General features: G+C 35.2%; 1 protein-coding gene across 3 annotated transcripts in view; it reads left to right on the top strand.

The window, feature by feature from the left end:
* The window catches only part of RCBTB1 (RCC1 and BTB domain containing protein 1), a 55,102-nt gene that overhangs the window by 15,751 nt on the left and 22,199 nt on the right, over positions 1 to 17,152 (top strand). For all 3 annotated transcript variants that reach the window (XM_074304760.1, XM_074304758.1, XM_074304757.1), the window contains exons 2-6: positions 2,090 to 2,259; positions 2,657 to 2,807; positions 9,520 to 9,686; positions 14,238 to 14,396; positions 16,800 to 16,907. In XM_074304760.1, coding sequence (XP_074160861.1) covers positions 2,134 to 2,259; positions 2,657 to 2,807; positions 9,520 to 9,686; positions 14,238 to 14,396; positions 16,800 to 16,907 — 711 coding nt within the window. In that variant the 5' untranslated portion in view covers positions 2,090 to 2,133. The remainder of the gene's footprint in view (positions 1 to 2,089; positions 2,260 to 2,656; positions 2,808 to 9,519; positions 9,687 to 14,237; positions 14,397 to 16,799; positions 16,908 to 17,152) is intronic.

Genomic DNA, 17,152 nt, shown 5'->3' with positions numbered 1-17,152 from the left:
ATGGTAGTGGGAGGAGAGGATCAAGGGAGAAAGACTAAACAGAGGAGTTTGCATTTTTAGGTGTAATACATTTTAGAAGTAAATTTTTAGAGGATAGGAAGAGTTTAATGAATGGTGAGATTTGTGCTTGAGGAAGATCTGAATGGAAGATGGCCTGGAGTAGGAAAGCCTTATGGTGGGGAGGACAAGCAGACTGTTGCTGGGGTCCAGGCATGAGGGACTATGGATCTACACCGTGGTAGCAGTATCAGTAAAGGAGAGGACATACTTAGGAGATGTTAAAAAATATAATTGAGGCCTTGGCAACAGTTTAGAAATGGAGTAGAGCAGGTGAGATCAGGGATGACCCCTTGGTGATAAGCCTGGGTGACTGGGAGAATGCTAATATCCTCAATATTATCAGGTAAGTTAGGAAGAATGGAGGATCTAGGGGAAAAGACAATGAGTTTAGTTTTGAACACATTGAGTTTAAGATGGCTACTGGACATCCAATTTGATATGTCCAATAGGCAGTTGGGCATGCAAGACTAAAAGTTAGTAGAAAGGATAAGTATATTATTTAACCTCAGTTGTATTTTACCAATTACATATAAAGATGGTTTTCAACATGCGTTTTTATAAGATTTTGTGTTCCAAATTTTCTTTCTTCTTCCCTTACCTCCTCCTTCCCCAAGACAGCAAGCATCTTCCTGAGTTGAAATCTGGCCTCCGACATTAACTAGCTCTGTGACCTTGACTAAGTCACTTAATCCTGTTTGCCTTCCTTTGCTCTGTTACACATGTACAGTCATTTTAAAATGTATTTCCATATTTATCATGCTGTGAAAGAAAAATTAGACCAAAAGGGGAAAAAAAACACAAGAAAGAGAAAAGGTGAAAATAGTATGCTTTGATCCACTCCCAATCTCCATAGTTCTCTGTCTGGATATGCATGGCATATCCCAGGGGATAAGTATATTTTAGAATCATTAGCATAGAGATGGTGATTGAATCCATGGGAGTAGTCTAAAAGAAGTAGTCTAGAGAAAGAAAAGAGGGCCCAGGACAGAGTGCTGGGGAAGATATGATCTGGAAGAGGATCCAGCAAAGAAGACCAGCTGTTAAGGACCATGCCTTAGTGAAGGGGCAGGTCAGTTCTCCGAGAGCCTCCACAGTTGTGAATCATAACACTTGAAAGAGTTACAAAGCAGCCTTTGAAGATGTTGCTTATGGATTGGGAATGAAATAAATGGGAGGCAAGAGGGAAGAAAAGAGAGGTCAGAGAACAGCAATTGCCTCTCAGTCATAGTCATCCTTCACATGAAGAGATCCATTCTACAGGTCTGAGTTAGACCTCCAGCAGTCACTGGCAGGTGCCTCTAATATCACAACAACCGACACTTGTAGCACTTTAAGGTTCATAGAATGTGTTACATGAATCACTTCCCTTGATCCTCACACCAGCTTCTCATTAGAAGATGGTACATTCTAGTCAGTGATGGTACATTCTAGTCAACTTTTTGGTCACCAATGATGATCTCCTATACTGTGGTATTAGTTTTGAAATCTTGCTAATAAGGTGAACTGAAATCAACTGAAAGGTGATTTTAACTATAAAAGTAGATAATGAAAAGATCATATTTTCCTGTTTTCATTCCAGGGAACCCTAGAAATATTTAGGTTTTTGTAATATATGTGGCCTTTGTCTATCTAGAAAATAATCTAAACTAATTTTTTTCTACTTATTATAGTCTTTAACATTTACAAAATAGTTTAGGGTCTTATCCAGAAGATACAAGTTTGGTGCTCAGTGTCTTACTGTTACAAGCATGCATGTTTATAAACAGATAAGCAATCACAGGAGAAAGGCCTTGTCAGATATTCCTTACTTGAGAGAAAAAGACTGTTTTGAAGGCAAAGGAAGAAAAAATTGTGTTAGTAACTACTTGCACTTGTAAGGAAGCTTTTTTAATGGAATGATTTAAAGCATGCGATCCACTCAATTTTAGAAATATATAAATCCATTCCAGTAACATAGAATAAAGCCTTGGTTGTTAACAGTTTATTTCCACTTACCTTAATGTTTGTTTTCAATATTTGTTTATTGCAGAAGAGATGTCGTCTTATTTATAAGAGTTGCTTCCAACAAGAGTCATGGTGGATGTAGGAAAGTGGCCAATATTTACCCTGCTCTCACCTCAGGAGATTGCTTCTATTCGGAAAGCATGTGTCTTTGGCACATCAGCTAATGAAGCCATCTATGTTACCCATAGTGATGAGGTAAGAAACTAGTCACAAACATCTGATTTACTTTGGGGATGTACCTCCCAAATCATGAAACAAGTATACTGAAGACTGAAAGGATAGGGTTTATGTTTACTGATTTCATATTGTGTGGTTAAATAAAGGGGCTAAATGAGTAATTTTGAATTTTTCCTTTCCTTCCAACTGTTCCTTTGTTTAGTGATGTACAAAATATCTGATAACTAAGTGCTTTCAGCAAATATTGGGGGATTTTTCCCATTAAATTTTATTACCTTAATGTTTCCTCTTTAGGAGAGTTATTAGTTATGCTGAGTTTGAATGATGCTTTATTGCCAAAATGGAGAGGGAAATTTTTTTTTAATACCCTTAAGCTTAAAAGGCACTGAAAACTAAAAAGTTCTTTGTTTTCTAGGTGTTTGTATTTGGACTGAACTGTAGTAACTGTCTGGGGACCGGGGATAATCAGAGCACCATTGTACCCAAAAAACTAGAGGCATTGTGTGGAAAGAAGATTAAGAGCCTTAGTTATGGAAGCGGGCCACATGTGCTTCTTAGCACTGAAGGTAAAAGAAGAAGGACCCCAAACTTGGATGTTTCTAAAGTGAAGCTGTCAGTTCAAAGTTGAGGGAACCAATTGTTTTATTCAATAATTAACATAGGTTACTTATTTGCATTGCCAGTAAAGAAAATATTGGGGGAGGTGTATTTTTTTTTTAAATACTACAAAATACGTCATCAGAGAGTCCAGCAAACTTCACAAAGTATTGGCTTGTGTTCCTGGATTGTTTTTGCATTTCTGCAACTAATTAGTCTCATAACTTATCCTGTCCAGTATAATTTTTTCACTTATTTTTATGTTACTGATATCATTTGTTTTTACATCCCCTTCATTTTCCAAATATGCATTTCCCCCAACTCTTATTTAAGGAATTATTATCCTTGGTAACAAAGAAGGAAGAAAAGAAGAGGTGGGGAAGTAGTTCAACAAAACCTGTCAAATTTGGAGGTTTTTGGAATATTCTTTACATAAAATGTATGTACCGTACCTCTGTGAAGAAGGGAGCCAGGTTTATTTTCTTTACTCTTTTCTAAGTATAAGTTTTGTCATTTTAATTATGCAATATTATTTAGGTTCTTTGTCCTTTCCTTATGCATCATTATAATCATTGTATATATTTTTCCCTTGATTCTACTTACTTTTTTCATCAGTACATATAAGTCTTCCCATGCTTTTATGGGTTCTTCATTTTCATTGCTTAAAGCACAATAATATTTCATTGCATTTATGAACCACAGTTGATAATGGCTATTCTCCAGTCCATGGTCATTTGCTTTGCTTCCAGTTTTCCACTACTAAAAAAAAGTATAACTATAAATGTTCTGATGGATATGCTGCTGAGAAGTTATTTAGGCAAATTATCATGTGGTCTGACATGGCCATAGTTCTAGTGAGGTCAGAACTCCTTTGTAACTAACAGATATTATCAAGCAAAATAAAACCTCATTAGGTGTAACTGAAAAGATATGTCTCTATGCCTTCAGTTCATCAACTTTCTGTCAAGATGGCAAAGCATGCTTCATCACCAGTCATTATATCATTGTAGCAATTAGAGTTCTTAAGTATTTCAAAGCAGTTTTCTTTATACTATTGTAGGGCTAGAGATTAGATCTATTATTTTATTAATATGGGGTTAAAAACTGCCTTTACCAATGCAGGTCCTTTTCCTGCAACATACTGTTTTAGATAGTTGCCTGGAACACTGAAAGATGAAAAGACATATCCAGCATAATGGATCATTGACTTGAACCCAGGTTTTTCTGACTTTAAGGCAAGCTCTTTAAACACCATGTCATGCTGCTTTTCTGCCTGCAAAAGTATGGACCTGATTTAAAGGTTTCCTGACTTTGGTCTCTTTACTCTGTATCAGTTTATTATACGAGACTTTCTAGGTTTCTCTAAATATGTGTCTTTGATTATTTTTTTATTTTGCTACTTATTTCAATTAATTCTGATTTTTTATGATTCCATTTGGAGTTTTCTTGACAAAGATATTAGAGTAGTTTGCCATTTAGTTCCTCAGGCCATTGTACAGATGAGGAAACTGAGGCAAACAGGACTAAATGATTTCCTCAGATTCACACATTTAGTAAGTGTCAGAGAATATCTTGGAACTCAAAAAGATGAGTCTTCTTGACTTTAAGCCATTTCTTCTGGCATAATAATATTGTATTGCATCTGTATATCTCAATTTGTTCATCCATTTCCCATTTGTTGGGCATTTTATTTACTTTGTTTCCAGTTTTTTGCTGCATCAAAAATCCTGCTATAAATATTTTTATGTAAGTAGAATTAACTTTTTCAGGTATAGAAAGCCTATTAATGGTATTGCTAAATCCAAGGATTTGCAGTTCAGTGACTTTGAGGGATATAATTCTGGACTGTTACAGATTGGTTGGAGGAGTTCACGTCAAGTCTTAAAAAATATTTATTTTTGATTGGTTTTTCTAGAGTTACCCCCCCCCAACATATTCTCATTCTTTATTGCATTTATTCTAAAATTTTCTTTTTTTCCCCATCTTACCTGTGCCATCTCGCTACCTCAACCCCCCAGCCACACACACACACACACACACACACACACACACACACACACACACACATCTGTAAATGATCTGGTTGCCTTCTTTCATAATATTGAGGCTCTTATTTGAACTTCCTCAGCTCTTCTGTTCTTCAGAACATCTCAGAATTATTACCTCCTCTTTCCTCTTTTCTTTCAGTTATAGAAGAAAAGTCAATTTTTTTCTTCACTAGGCCTCCCTTGATCTCATTATCTCCTACCTTCTCCATGACCTTACTCCAACAGATATTTTCCCTTTCATGAATCTTTCCCATCTACCGATGGGAGATGCTTGGATTTCCATAATCCTAAAACAAAATTATTCCTTTATTTTTCTTACCTCAACTAGTTAATTTCCAGTAGCACTTTGTTAAAGGTATGCCCTTTGTTAAAGGACCCAAGAGGACTGTGTCACAAAAAGATTAATTCTCTACTCTAACTCAAAACTGAACAAAAATCCCATCTATAACATCTCTGACAAGTGGTCATTTTCATCATGACTTTATTTCAGCCTGTATATTCACAGTAAAGAAGCAACCCATGTTATATTTATTAATGGGATCCAATAAATAAATTTCCTCTTCATTAAACATGATCAAATCTAGTAAATCTATTTGTGTTTCAGAGAAGTACTATTACAAAAAAAACAAAACAAATGTGTGGACCAATGTTTTGTTGTCTGTTGATACTGTTTTCCTTTGTTATAAGGGAGAATCCAATTGCTAGTGGATGTTTTATTGGGAAATGACTATAATTGGGTCGTTAGATTTTTTTTAAAGATACCAATAAAATATATATTTTTTAAAGACTGAGAAAGGCATTGTGTAAGGAGAGAGGTGGTTTTATTGAAACTAATTCAGAAGACCAGTTATTATTGAGTATCTATTAGTAAGCCAGCACAATGCTTAAAAGCTTTCAGGAAATATACCAAGAAGGTTGAGATGTTGTTTCTGTCCCAAAAAGTTTATGATTTATTTTGGAAGTCAAGTATTAGCAAATTAAGTGATTAGGTAATATGATAATTCATGTTTTACTATAAATTTGTTTCATGGGAAAACAGAAGCTGACAAGCTAATCTTCATGGAGGAGATGGTACTTAAATATCCATCTGGTTCTTTCTTCAGTTGAGGGAATCTGCTGGATTATTAAAAAAAAAAACAAACACTCCCAAAAAAGTAAAGTAGGTTAGAGACCTACAACATATGTCTGTGACCTGTACTATTTAAGATATTTAGGTGAATTTTATTTAAAAAGAAGTCTTCTTCCAGAATCTTGGGGGAAAACCCCCCACTAAATATTGGTATACATTGCTATATATCTTATAAATAGAAATTATTGGGCAAAAATTATACTGAATTCTTTAGCCAATACAGTAGATACAATAAGCCCACACCATAATATCAAACTTAAGGATGAATTTGATAGACAATGTGAAAAGGCTGTTTTAAATAGAGCAAATCCATTCTTTATATTGTTTATTTTTCCTCAGTTTTATCATTTTTTAAATGTTAAACATGGGCAATAAGCACTTTTTAATTGCTTATTATGTGCCAAATTGTGCTAAGAGTTAAAGATACAAATACAAGCCAAAAAGGAGACATGCAAATAGGGAAATATAACACATAATAGGGAGATGAAGGATAAGTGAGAAAAGGTAACCACATGAGCATGTACATAGAAGTGAAGGCTGAAGCATCAGAACAGGATTTTTTAAAAAATCAGGTTATCAAGCATTTATGAACTTCTTATTATCTGTTAGGCACTAGCAAATGCTGGGGATACAAAAAGACAAAAAGTTCACATCCTTAAGGAGCTTACAGTCAGTTGTAGGAAGACAACATGCAGACAACTATGTGCAAACAAGATCTATACAGGATAAATTGGAGATGATCTCAGAGGGAAGGAACTAACATTACAAAAGTAAAGATATATCAAGTACAGGAAGGTATCTGAAACGTGATCATTAAACAAACAAACAAAAAACCCTAAATGTTAAGTTTTTAAGAGTATTTGCCACAAAATGTTCTTGTAGGACTATGATAAGAGGCCTGAATATAATTAGTCAGCACCCCTGGACTGGGACATGGAAGGAGGAACTGGGCCATAGATTAGAGGCTTTAGAACTTCTAGGAAATAGGTCTCTATTGGGGGGAGGGGCCATTCCCATCCAGAGCTATTCAAAGGTCTCCATAGGGTGTAATTTATTCCTCTATAATCCCTCAGAGAGTTGGCTGGGACTGTCAATTTATTATTATCTGTGACCTAAAAGAATACCTGAATCTGATTAAGTTTAAGCCCCCAAGTTAGTTTGGGAAATTCTGGAGGTAGGCCAGAGAGGGGTATGCTATGATTTGCTAGTACCTGATTTGTGAGTTTGGTAGTAGATGTTGTAGTTTTGTGAAAATTGCTGGATTCTTTGGCAATGTAAATGATAACTATTTAATGAAGTATAATCCATTGTCTGAAAGAGGCTCTGGACCTCAAAGCACAGAGATGACTTCTGACAGAGGGCACAGCCTTTTTAAGAGCTCATAGCAAGGAAAATGAGTATTTTGTTCCTTCTTTAAAAGGTTTTTCCTCTGCAACCCAAAAGATAATAATTATTTCCTAAAGATCTTGGTGTCTGGTATGTGTCTATTTACTTCTCAAGATTACCATAGAACTTTGTATTCTAGAATCCCAAAGTTAGAAGGCACTTAACAAATCATTTAGTACAACCTCTCCCCAAATTCTGAACCCCACCTACAACATCCCATCCCTAAATAGTCATTCTTTAGCTTCTGCTTGGGCAGTTTCTCTAGTTACAGAAACTATCTTTAAGATAGTCTGTGTTCCAGTTTTGAATTGTTATAATGATTGATAACTTTTTCTTTTTTTGATCTAAAATCTAAAATTTGATCCCCTGAGAATTTTCAGCTATTAATGCTGATTCTTCTTTTAGGGACTAGCTGTAAATCTAAGTTGATATGAAGTTGATAGTCTGATATATTTGTCACTGTAAACAGAGAGCAAGGAAGACCTGAGGTTAAAATTCTACCTCTGACACATTAGCTGTGTGACCCTGGATGAATCACTTAACTTCAAAACTACAACTAAATTATAGGAGAAGTCCCAGTCTGTATTGATAGAGGGAGGTTCCTTGTCCAAGAGTTCCATATAGCCATGAAGTCACAGGTCCATTCCCTATCCCTATTTCTGTCTCTACCCTTGTTGTGTTCCTACTGAACCAAATAATCTACCTCTTCCAAGCCATTCCACTTATGGCAGTTTCCAGTCCCTTCACTGTTCTAGTCTCTTTCAGTGTGGGCTTCAGCTAGTCAGTGTCTATATTATATAATACACAATTCCCAGAACTAGACAAAATACTTTTATCTGAGGGCTACTACCTCTCTTGCTTGGGCACTGAACTTCTCTTCATTCAGGGTAAGGTGATACAAAGAAAGGAGAAGTGTATAAAGATCTGGACTTAGAGACAGAGAAACATGGATTTAATTTTTCCTTTTCATATGTAATAGCTGATGCTTTTGGGCAAGTTACCTGACCTCTCGGTGCCCCCAACTAACTTTCTACCATGATAAGATGGGACGTATGTGTGATTTGTATGGGCAGAAGATGTTTTCGCTTCAGAAGTCTCCCACACTAATACAAATCATAGGCTTGATCCAAAACAAAACAAAACACATTAGCCTTTTTCGGTTGTTGTTTTATATGGGTGAGGGTGTTTTGTTTTGGTTTTTTTTTTTTCCAGATATATTTCTTCATCTTGTACTTAAACAACTGATTTTTTTTTTTTTTTTTGGATGTAAGAGCAGGACTTTACATTTGTTGATGACACATTAAACATATGACTGGGCCCTACTTCCATCAGAGAGACTTTCATTTCAATTGATAATGAATCAATTTCATGGTACAACTAGCCAATCATTTCTGACAATCAATTAATTGATACTATCTTTTAGTTATATTTTCCCCAATATCCATGTGGACAGGCTAAAAATACTTTGTAAAAATTCTTGTTGACCTATATATTAGTATTTTACTAACCCACTCTTCTTTTCAAGGTTATTAGTTAGAAAGCTATCCTGGCATAATTCTTTTTATTGAACTAATCCTGTCTCTTAGAAAACATTTGTTCATTATGAACTGGAGAAAGTGATTATAATATTCAGGTTTCATAGATTTAGAGCTTGGGAACCTTGGAAATCATGGAAGTTTAGTCCCATTCTCTTCCCCCCTTTCATTTTGTGTATCAGAAAATTGGCCAGAGAGATTGACTTGCTTAAATTCTCTAGGTAATAGAGCAAAACTGAGACTTGGACTTTTGGTTCTAAATCCAATGTGCATTTTTCTATGTCTATTTGTATTTTAAGAAAAATGTTACATTTTGGCAAATTAAATTTTTCGTACCTGTAATATTTCATATCAGTATACCCTTTAGAAACAGAAGACATCAAGATTTATGAGAATAACCTTTTAGTTAAGGCTTTTTCTCTCCACTGCAATGTGACTTAGTGGACAATAAGGTGGATAAATAAAAGTGATGTAAAAGATGAAAGTAGAAATCTGAAAAAGTAAGTGTTGGGAAGAAAAAGGATTCTTTCTTTTTTCTTTATTTTCTTTTGAAAATTTTTATGTATGTGAATATTTTATATAGATGGAGTGGTTTATGCGTGGGGTCACAATGGATATAGCCAACTTGGGAACGGAACAACAAACCAAGGCATTGCTCCAATTCAAGTTTGTACTAATCTCTTGATTAAGCAAGTAATTGAAGTTGCTTGTGGATCACATCATTCTATGGCTCTAGCAGCTGATGGAGAGGTAAGTGCCCTATGATGATGTTATTGTTGTTGTTATCATTTTTGTTGTCATTATCACCAATAACAATATTTAAATAGTAATAAATACAACCTACATTGGCATCCACAAACATTTAGTTCCTTCTCACATAAACACTTAGAGTGATTATATCTTTAGTACAATATATATTATGCTATCAGTAATACTATATAAGTAGTGGCACAATTAGACAGTGCCTTGCTTTTAGCTAAGACAAGAAATTGTGTGGCTATTACAGCATGACTTGAAATAATTTGCCAACTGTTTTTCAGTCTTTTTTTTTTTTTTTTTTGCAAGGTCTCATTTTACTACTAAATAAAGCTCTATTTACTTGTCTTTTGTCGAGGCCATGATATTTATGGCAACTGTTATGTCTAAGCCTCAAAGATCACATGAGAAAAATAATAATGCATAATAATAATTTTAATAGTAGCTTATTTTCTTATAGAGAACTCTGTTCTTACAAAGTGCTTTTATGTACTTTTTAAAAAAAATCTTAATTATGATGTGTCAATTAGTCAATAAAACAAATTAAGCTTTTACTATATGCTAGGTACTTTGCTAAGCTTTGTGGAAACAAAAAGGAAAAAATAGTTCCTGCCCTCAAGGATCTTACATTATAATGGGTAATTGTGCCATGTTGCCTGTTTTAAAATTTTGAATTTGTTCCAAGGCAACCAATATATTTGAGACCAATGTGCAGCTTTTATGTGCTTTTGTCAAACTGTATTGCTTCATAACAACTGATAAGCTGCAACTCTCCTGATGCCCACTTTAAAGCAAACTTTAGCTCTTTTTGAAGGTAAAGTGTCATATTTATTATATATTTTGGTGCTATAGGAACCGTGGGTGGAGGAAAGTTAGTCTGAATCCACACATTCCTTTATGGTGACTTCTGCTCCAGCCCCATAGCTATTGTCTTTGCCATTTTGACCTCTGTTGGAATTGGGATGCAGAATGAGCAGCAGCACAAGACTCTGAATCCCAGTGTTATTTATTTTAATATTTAAGCATTTCTTGATCATTTTAAATGTGTCAAACTTTGCACTTGTTGTTATTAAGTTCCTACATTTTTTATGTGTTGCTGATGAAGTATGATGAGTGTTGTGTCCCATTTTACTCACAAGCTTTATGCTTTTTATTGTATACAGCTTTGCATAGGCAGGGAATGCATATGTCACATTTTTAGCAAAACAGACTGACTTTGCAAGATAGGCACAGAGTAAATGAGAAGTAATCTTAGAGGGGAAAGCACTGCAGTATTATTGTTGTATTTTAGATGAAGGCTAAAGTTAAGGTTAATTAATTTGCTTGAGATCACAAAACTGCATATAATAGAGTCACAGAGCTTGGTTTTTTGAAGCAACTTCCCAGTCTCTAGTTGTTTTAGGAATCTCTTTTCCAGGGTTTAGACAATCAAGACGTGTGTATATGTAATTAGTAAGAAGGATTAATATATGTGGACTGTATTGGGAATAAGTTTCGTAGAATTATCTAGTGCTTTGTATGGCAGACTGGAAATAAATGCACCTGGTAGTCATGCTGAGAGAGACTTGGCTTTATTTCTCCATCAAAGATGAGATGTTACCATATTTCAAAACTCAATTGACCTTGGATGTCATTGATGATGTTCCCTCCAGTGATACAGATTGAAACCCATCCATGCTGACTGCTTCTGCAGGGCAGTGTTTAGGCCCTGGTATATTCTCCCCCATGAGGAGATCTTCCCAATATGCTGGGGGCATGTGTTTCAGGAGTATGCAGCTCTGCTAATCATTAAAGCAGTTAGGTATAGGCTTGATCACAGAAGCTGTGTAAGTCTAGCTTCTGATTTTACAGTTTAGGAAACTGAGATCTACGAAGATTAAGTGACTTAGCCAAAATTGAGCTGCTTGGGTTTATTTTCTTTAAGCCTATAAAACTAATAGGCGAGTTGACTGTACCATATGGCTTACTCTTTGTCCTGAACTGGTTAAAGTCTTAAATCAAAAGAGCATGGACAGAACACAGAAAAGGAGAGAGTATTTACTAAATAGCCTATGAGACCCAGAATTATTGTGCTTCATATTAGTGCTAGGAATAGTGATCCTTTCTCTTTGGTTCCTTGGCCAACACTGCCTATATCCCATTTTCCCAACACTGGTTATGTTCATGCTTGTCAGTGTTAGAGGGTGTGTGAATGTGTGTGTGTACATTTGTATTTATGTTGTGTGTGAGAGAGAGAGATTATATGTATGCATGCATATATGTTTGTACTTTCAATATGAAAAAAGTACTTTACAGGAAATGTTTCTCCTAATAACCAGGTATGAAAACTACTTGTTTTTTTTTAAAGGTCTTCTCCATTCTGCTTGGATAACATTGGATTGTGTTTTATTCAGCAGTAATATATACAACTCAAATTGCAATGCAAGAAATTACTGCATCAATGATCTAATGAGATATAATCACAGCACTAGATAGTAATCTAGACTTCAGCAACCCCAGCCATCTGAGAAACAGCTAGCACCCAGAAGCAAGCCTTTGTAAAGAAGGAAGATAGTTGTCCTCAATCATGGACATGTCCATGAAAGTCCACAAAATTAGATTAAGATTACTAAATATCAGATGCCTGGTTCTTCCCCAGCAAATATTGTTATTTGGAGGTCATAGGAAACAGCAGATGATACTACTTGCTATGGTCACATCAGTAGCAGTGAGACTTGACAGCTGTCTGGCAGGAAGGAATGTCACAAAATGAACTAAAACTTGAAAAACAATCACGATTTTGAGGAGAAACCGCTAATTCACTGGAAATCATGATGTGAGTTTTTGTAGTATGTAAATATAGATCAGATGTAATAACAAATGAAACATTGAGGGTGTAGAAATATCCAAGAAAAGACGTAATGGGAAGACATGTTGAGTGTATCTGGTTTCTGAAAATCCCCACACTGACATGATAAGGAAGTCAATCAACAAAGCAAGTGTTCTGTCCTAGGCACTGGAAATAAAGACAAAAACAGTTCCTGTTCTCAAGGAATTTACTTTCTATAGGGGAAAGCAAGACAGATACTTAAAATATATATACCATTATTTTTTCCTCACTAAGATGGTGTTGTGCTTTAGTTTCCTAGTCTATTACTAATATTTCACATCTCATTTTAAAAAAAAATTTTAATGATATTTTTGGTTTGTTACATTACCATAGTTATCTCAAACATCTCTCCTCCCAGAGTGCCATCCCATTTTTACCAGATCTCTTTTAACCCTCTTTCAAAAGTATAAACTAAAAAAAAAAGCCAATGCTTTCTTCAGTGGTGTTATTATGATTATAGGAAAAAAATTTGAGCAAATTTGATTGAGGTTTCTGCCAGAGTTAAATTCTATGAGATAATTCCCCAGGCAAATGATAACCTGTCTTTTCTTCAGTCTCTACTCCAGAAAATGTGTTAGCCTTGATCCAACTCAGAGTATGTAGGCCTGGATCAAGAAGCCTTGAATATTAGGATGAAATACAATAGGAGTGCTGTGTTCATCTGGAATTTGAATCCCTAAGATAGAGGCCAGGGCGTACTCTGATCCAACTTTTTTTTCCTACTTCCATCCATTTTATTTTATTTTTTTATTATAGCTTTTGATTTACAAGATATATGCATAGGTAATTTTTCAGCATTGATAATTGCAAAACCTTTTGTTCCAACTTTTCCCCTCTTTCCCTCCACCCCTTCCCCCAGATGGCAGGTAGACAAATACATGTTAAATATGTTAAAATATAAGTTAAATACAATATATGTATATGTATACATGTCCAAACAGTTATTTTGCTGCACAAAAAGAAACGGACTTTGAAATAGTATATGATTAGCCTGTGAAGGACATCAAAAATGCAGATGGACAAAAACAGAGGGATTGGGAATTCTATGTAGCGGTTCATAGTCACCTCCCAGAGTTCTTTCGCTGGGTGTAGCTGGTTCAGTTCATTACTGCTCTACTGGAACTGATTTGGTTCATCTCATTATTGGAGAGGGTCACGTCCATCAGAATTGATCATCATATAGTATTGTTGTTGAAGTTCTGATCCAACTTTGAGAGTTATTCTTAATACAGAACAAGCATAGAATTTTATAACCTTAGAAGCAGTAGTAACTAAGATGGATCTAGAGTAGTCCTGAGATTTTTAGGATAAAGTTAGGTAGCAGAATTTAACCTCCAGATCATCTGCTCTGATTTCAGGAGGAGGGGACACTTGACCCAAGGGTGAGTTTGACATGAACTGACCATTAATTTGGAGCCCTCACCTCTTAGGGAAGTTTCAGAGTGAGATGAGCTCACTGTGGCTTGAGTTTCAGTAAAAACTCCTTTCATCAAGTATATTTTAAAGAAATTGCCATTCTTTCCAGACTTCTGTTTTTTGAAAAGTTATTAACTTCCATTCATTGTAAAGTTTGAAAATTTTCCTTGCATTGGAGTGTTCTAATTAAAATGTTTTCTCAGAGCTCAGATTCTTACCACAATGTCCTCTAATTTCCCCGTTGTTTCCTTTTGGGACAGGTTTATGCTTGGGGTTATAATAACTGCGGTCAAGTGGGGTCTGGATCTACAGCAAATCAACCAACTCCTCGGAAGGTCACAAATTGTTTACACATAAAGAGGGTTGTCAGCATAGCTTGTGGTCAGACTTCTTCTATGGCTGTATTGGACAATGGTGAGGTGAGATCTTCTGCCTTACATATTTTTAAAATTATCTCTTGGGAATAGATGGTGAGAAAACCTTTTTTTTTTTTTTTTCATATAAGTAAACCTATTGTATGTTCAGCAAAGCACTGACTTAATTTTGTAAAATAACTACTCTGAGATATAAGCACTGCTGAGCAGTGGCTTAGACCTAGGGGAGGCTGTTTTCTCTCTAGTGTGAAACTTGTAAATTCCAAGTTTAATTTGAGAGAAATTAACTTGATTTGATATAGAAATTCATTCCAGTGGGTTTAAATTGTTTTTCTTTGGGTTAAGATCCAAATGGATAATGTCTGAAACTTAAGGGTATTTGAATGTATATCTAGACTTATTAAATGAATTGGAATATAAATCTTTTCAACAGAAGCTTGCCTGTACCTTTTCTTACTGAATTCAAAATCTTTTCAATAAACAAAGAATACCTTTCTAGAGCACTACTTGATTGTATTTAATAAATATGTAGTAGAAGATAGTTGCAAAAACACTTTTTGTGTCCCCATTATTGTTGATTTATTTTTATAAAATCTCACAATATGTTAGGTTGCACACACACACACATATATAATTTTTAATGGAACAGTTACTTTTTGTCTATTAAAAGACAAAACTATTAACTATTAAAGTTACTTGTCAGTTTATTGCCTCTTGTTATAGAATCACAAAATTTTGGGTGAATCTAGTTTATCTCATTTCCAAAAGATATTCTCACTATAACAAACTGAAATGTTTGGTATCCAATGTCTTTCCTTCTTCCTACTTCCCAAGAAAGCCCATTTTACTTTGGGATAGCTTTGATTATTAAAAAAAATATATTTCCTGACATTAAACTTGAATTGGCCTCTCAGAAAGTTTTACCCATTACCCCTGGTTATAACTCTGAGATGAAGTAGAATATGTCTCATGTCTATCTATGACAGCTTTTCTTGAATATAAATATCAGGTCTTTGACTCCACCCCACCTTCTCCACTCCTTTATCTATCTGAGTTTTGTCTTCTTCAGGTTACAAACATAGATTTCTCATTTATGAAGATCTTTCTTAAAAGTGGTGGTCAGAACTGAACACAGTCTTGCAGATGTTGACCCACCATGGTGGGTCTCTTAGTTCTGGAGGTTTTGCCTATGATAATGGAGCCTATTATTCTGTCTGGTGGAACAGTTTGTAGATAGTACTTAATTGACTTGTAAACGCTTGTTATTCATGTAGAGTAAGTAAAAATATTTCATTGTGTTCATGACTTCAGTGTGGAAGAAGCAGGCCAGCAAGCAGATAGAAAGCAGGCCTCAGGATTGGGTATACCCAATTTCAAAGCCTGTCTTTGACATTTGATGGCTTTGTGATCATGAACAAGTCATCCTCAGTGCTCCCAGGGAATTCACTAAAACTAAGTTTCAGGGGAGCTGTTAGTTTGCATTGGTGTGTATAATGGAAGTGATTTTCTCACTGATTGCCTCTCGTATCAATGTTCTCACAAGACTATCCAGGAAAAAAATGCTGTCATACCTTACTTTTTGAAAAAATAAATTTAATTTTTATAGCTTCATGATTTGGAATAAGAGAAATGACTAAGAATGTAGAATTGTCTTTCTTTGAATTGGTTTATAATTTCAACTATTTAGTTTAAAAAATTTCCTTTAGTCTGGAAGTCACTTTGTTTCTAGAAAAAAGCTGAAAGCATTACATTAAAATGAAAACTCAGTGCTTTTTCTTTCTTTATACTATAAAAATACTGACCTCTTTACTGTTTTATTTTATGTGCTCTTTGAATAAGTTTCATATTTCTTATGCTGTAACCATAAACAAAAATTGTTTGATAATAGGAGCCTGGGTAAAATGAGGTTTGAAAATGGAGACAGTGGCTCTGTGTACTGGCAGTAGGGGATGTAGAAATCATCTTAAGAAGAAAAGGTAGATTAGGATCTGGAGAAATGTAGACAGGGAAGAGAAGGTGGAAGGAATAAACATTGATTAGCACCTAGCATGTGCCAGATACTATATTTATCTCATTTGATCTTTACAATCTCCCTGAGAAATGCCACTATTATTTCCATTTTACAGTTGAGGAAACTGAGGCAAATAGTGTTTAAGTGAGATGACCAAAGCCAGACAGCTAATAAGTGACTGGTGTGAAATTTGAACTCCTGTCTTCCTGGCTCCAGGTCCAGCTCTTTCTCTCCTGTGCCATCAGCTGCCTCCAGAAAAGCCTAAACCCTTTTGTCAAGAAATGAATCAGTTGAACAGTTTGTCAGTGTAGAATGGAGTGAAATAGTATTTTGAATGTTTGGAAGGGAAACCACCTCTGATTTGGATGTATACAAATGATTTTTGAATCATTTTATTTGAGCAGCAACTTAAAACTTGTCTTTCTCTTCTCCACAAGGTGTATGGCTGGGGTTACAATGGCAATGGGCAGCTAGGCCTTGGAAATAATGGCAATCAGCTGACCCCTTGCAGAGTGGCAGCTTTACACAGTGTGTGCGTTCTTCAGGTAAGTATGTCTAAAATCTCTGTTGGGTAACTGACATGAGATATGTTTTAAATAGAATTATTTTTAGAAGAGTCATTCAATCACATTTTCCCAAAAGCTCACTGATTCTTTGCTTTCTAAATTTAGTACATTATCTTCCAAGGTTCAAACAGTGATGACAGTATAGCAGTTGTGGCTGATAGAAAAACTATTAAAGAGCTCAGTAGTACTAAAGCTATTTTTTTCTCCCTAGTGCTTATTGTCTA

The sequence above is a fragment of the Sminthopsis crassicaudata genome, chromosome 3, assembly GCF_048593235.1.
Source record: "Sminthopsis crassicaudata isolate SCR6 chromosome 3, ASM4859323v1, whole genome shotgun sequence".
Taxonomy (NCBI): Eukaryota; Metazoa; Chordata; class Mammalia; order Dasyuromorphia; family Dasyuridae; genus Sminthopsis; species Sminthopsis crassicaudata.
The sequence above is the reverse complement of the archived record's forward strand: the minus strand, read 5'-3'. Positions and strand labels throughout refer to the sequence as shown.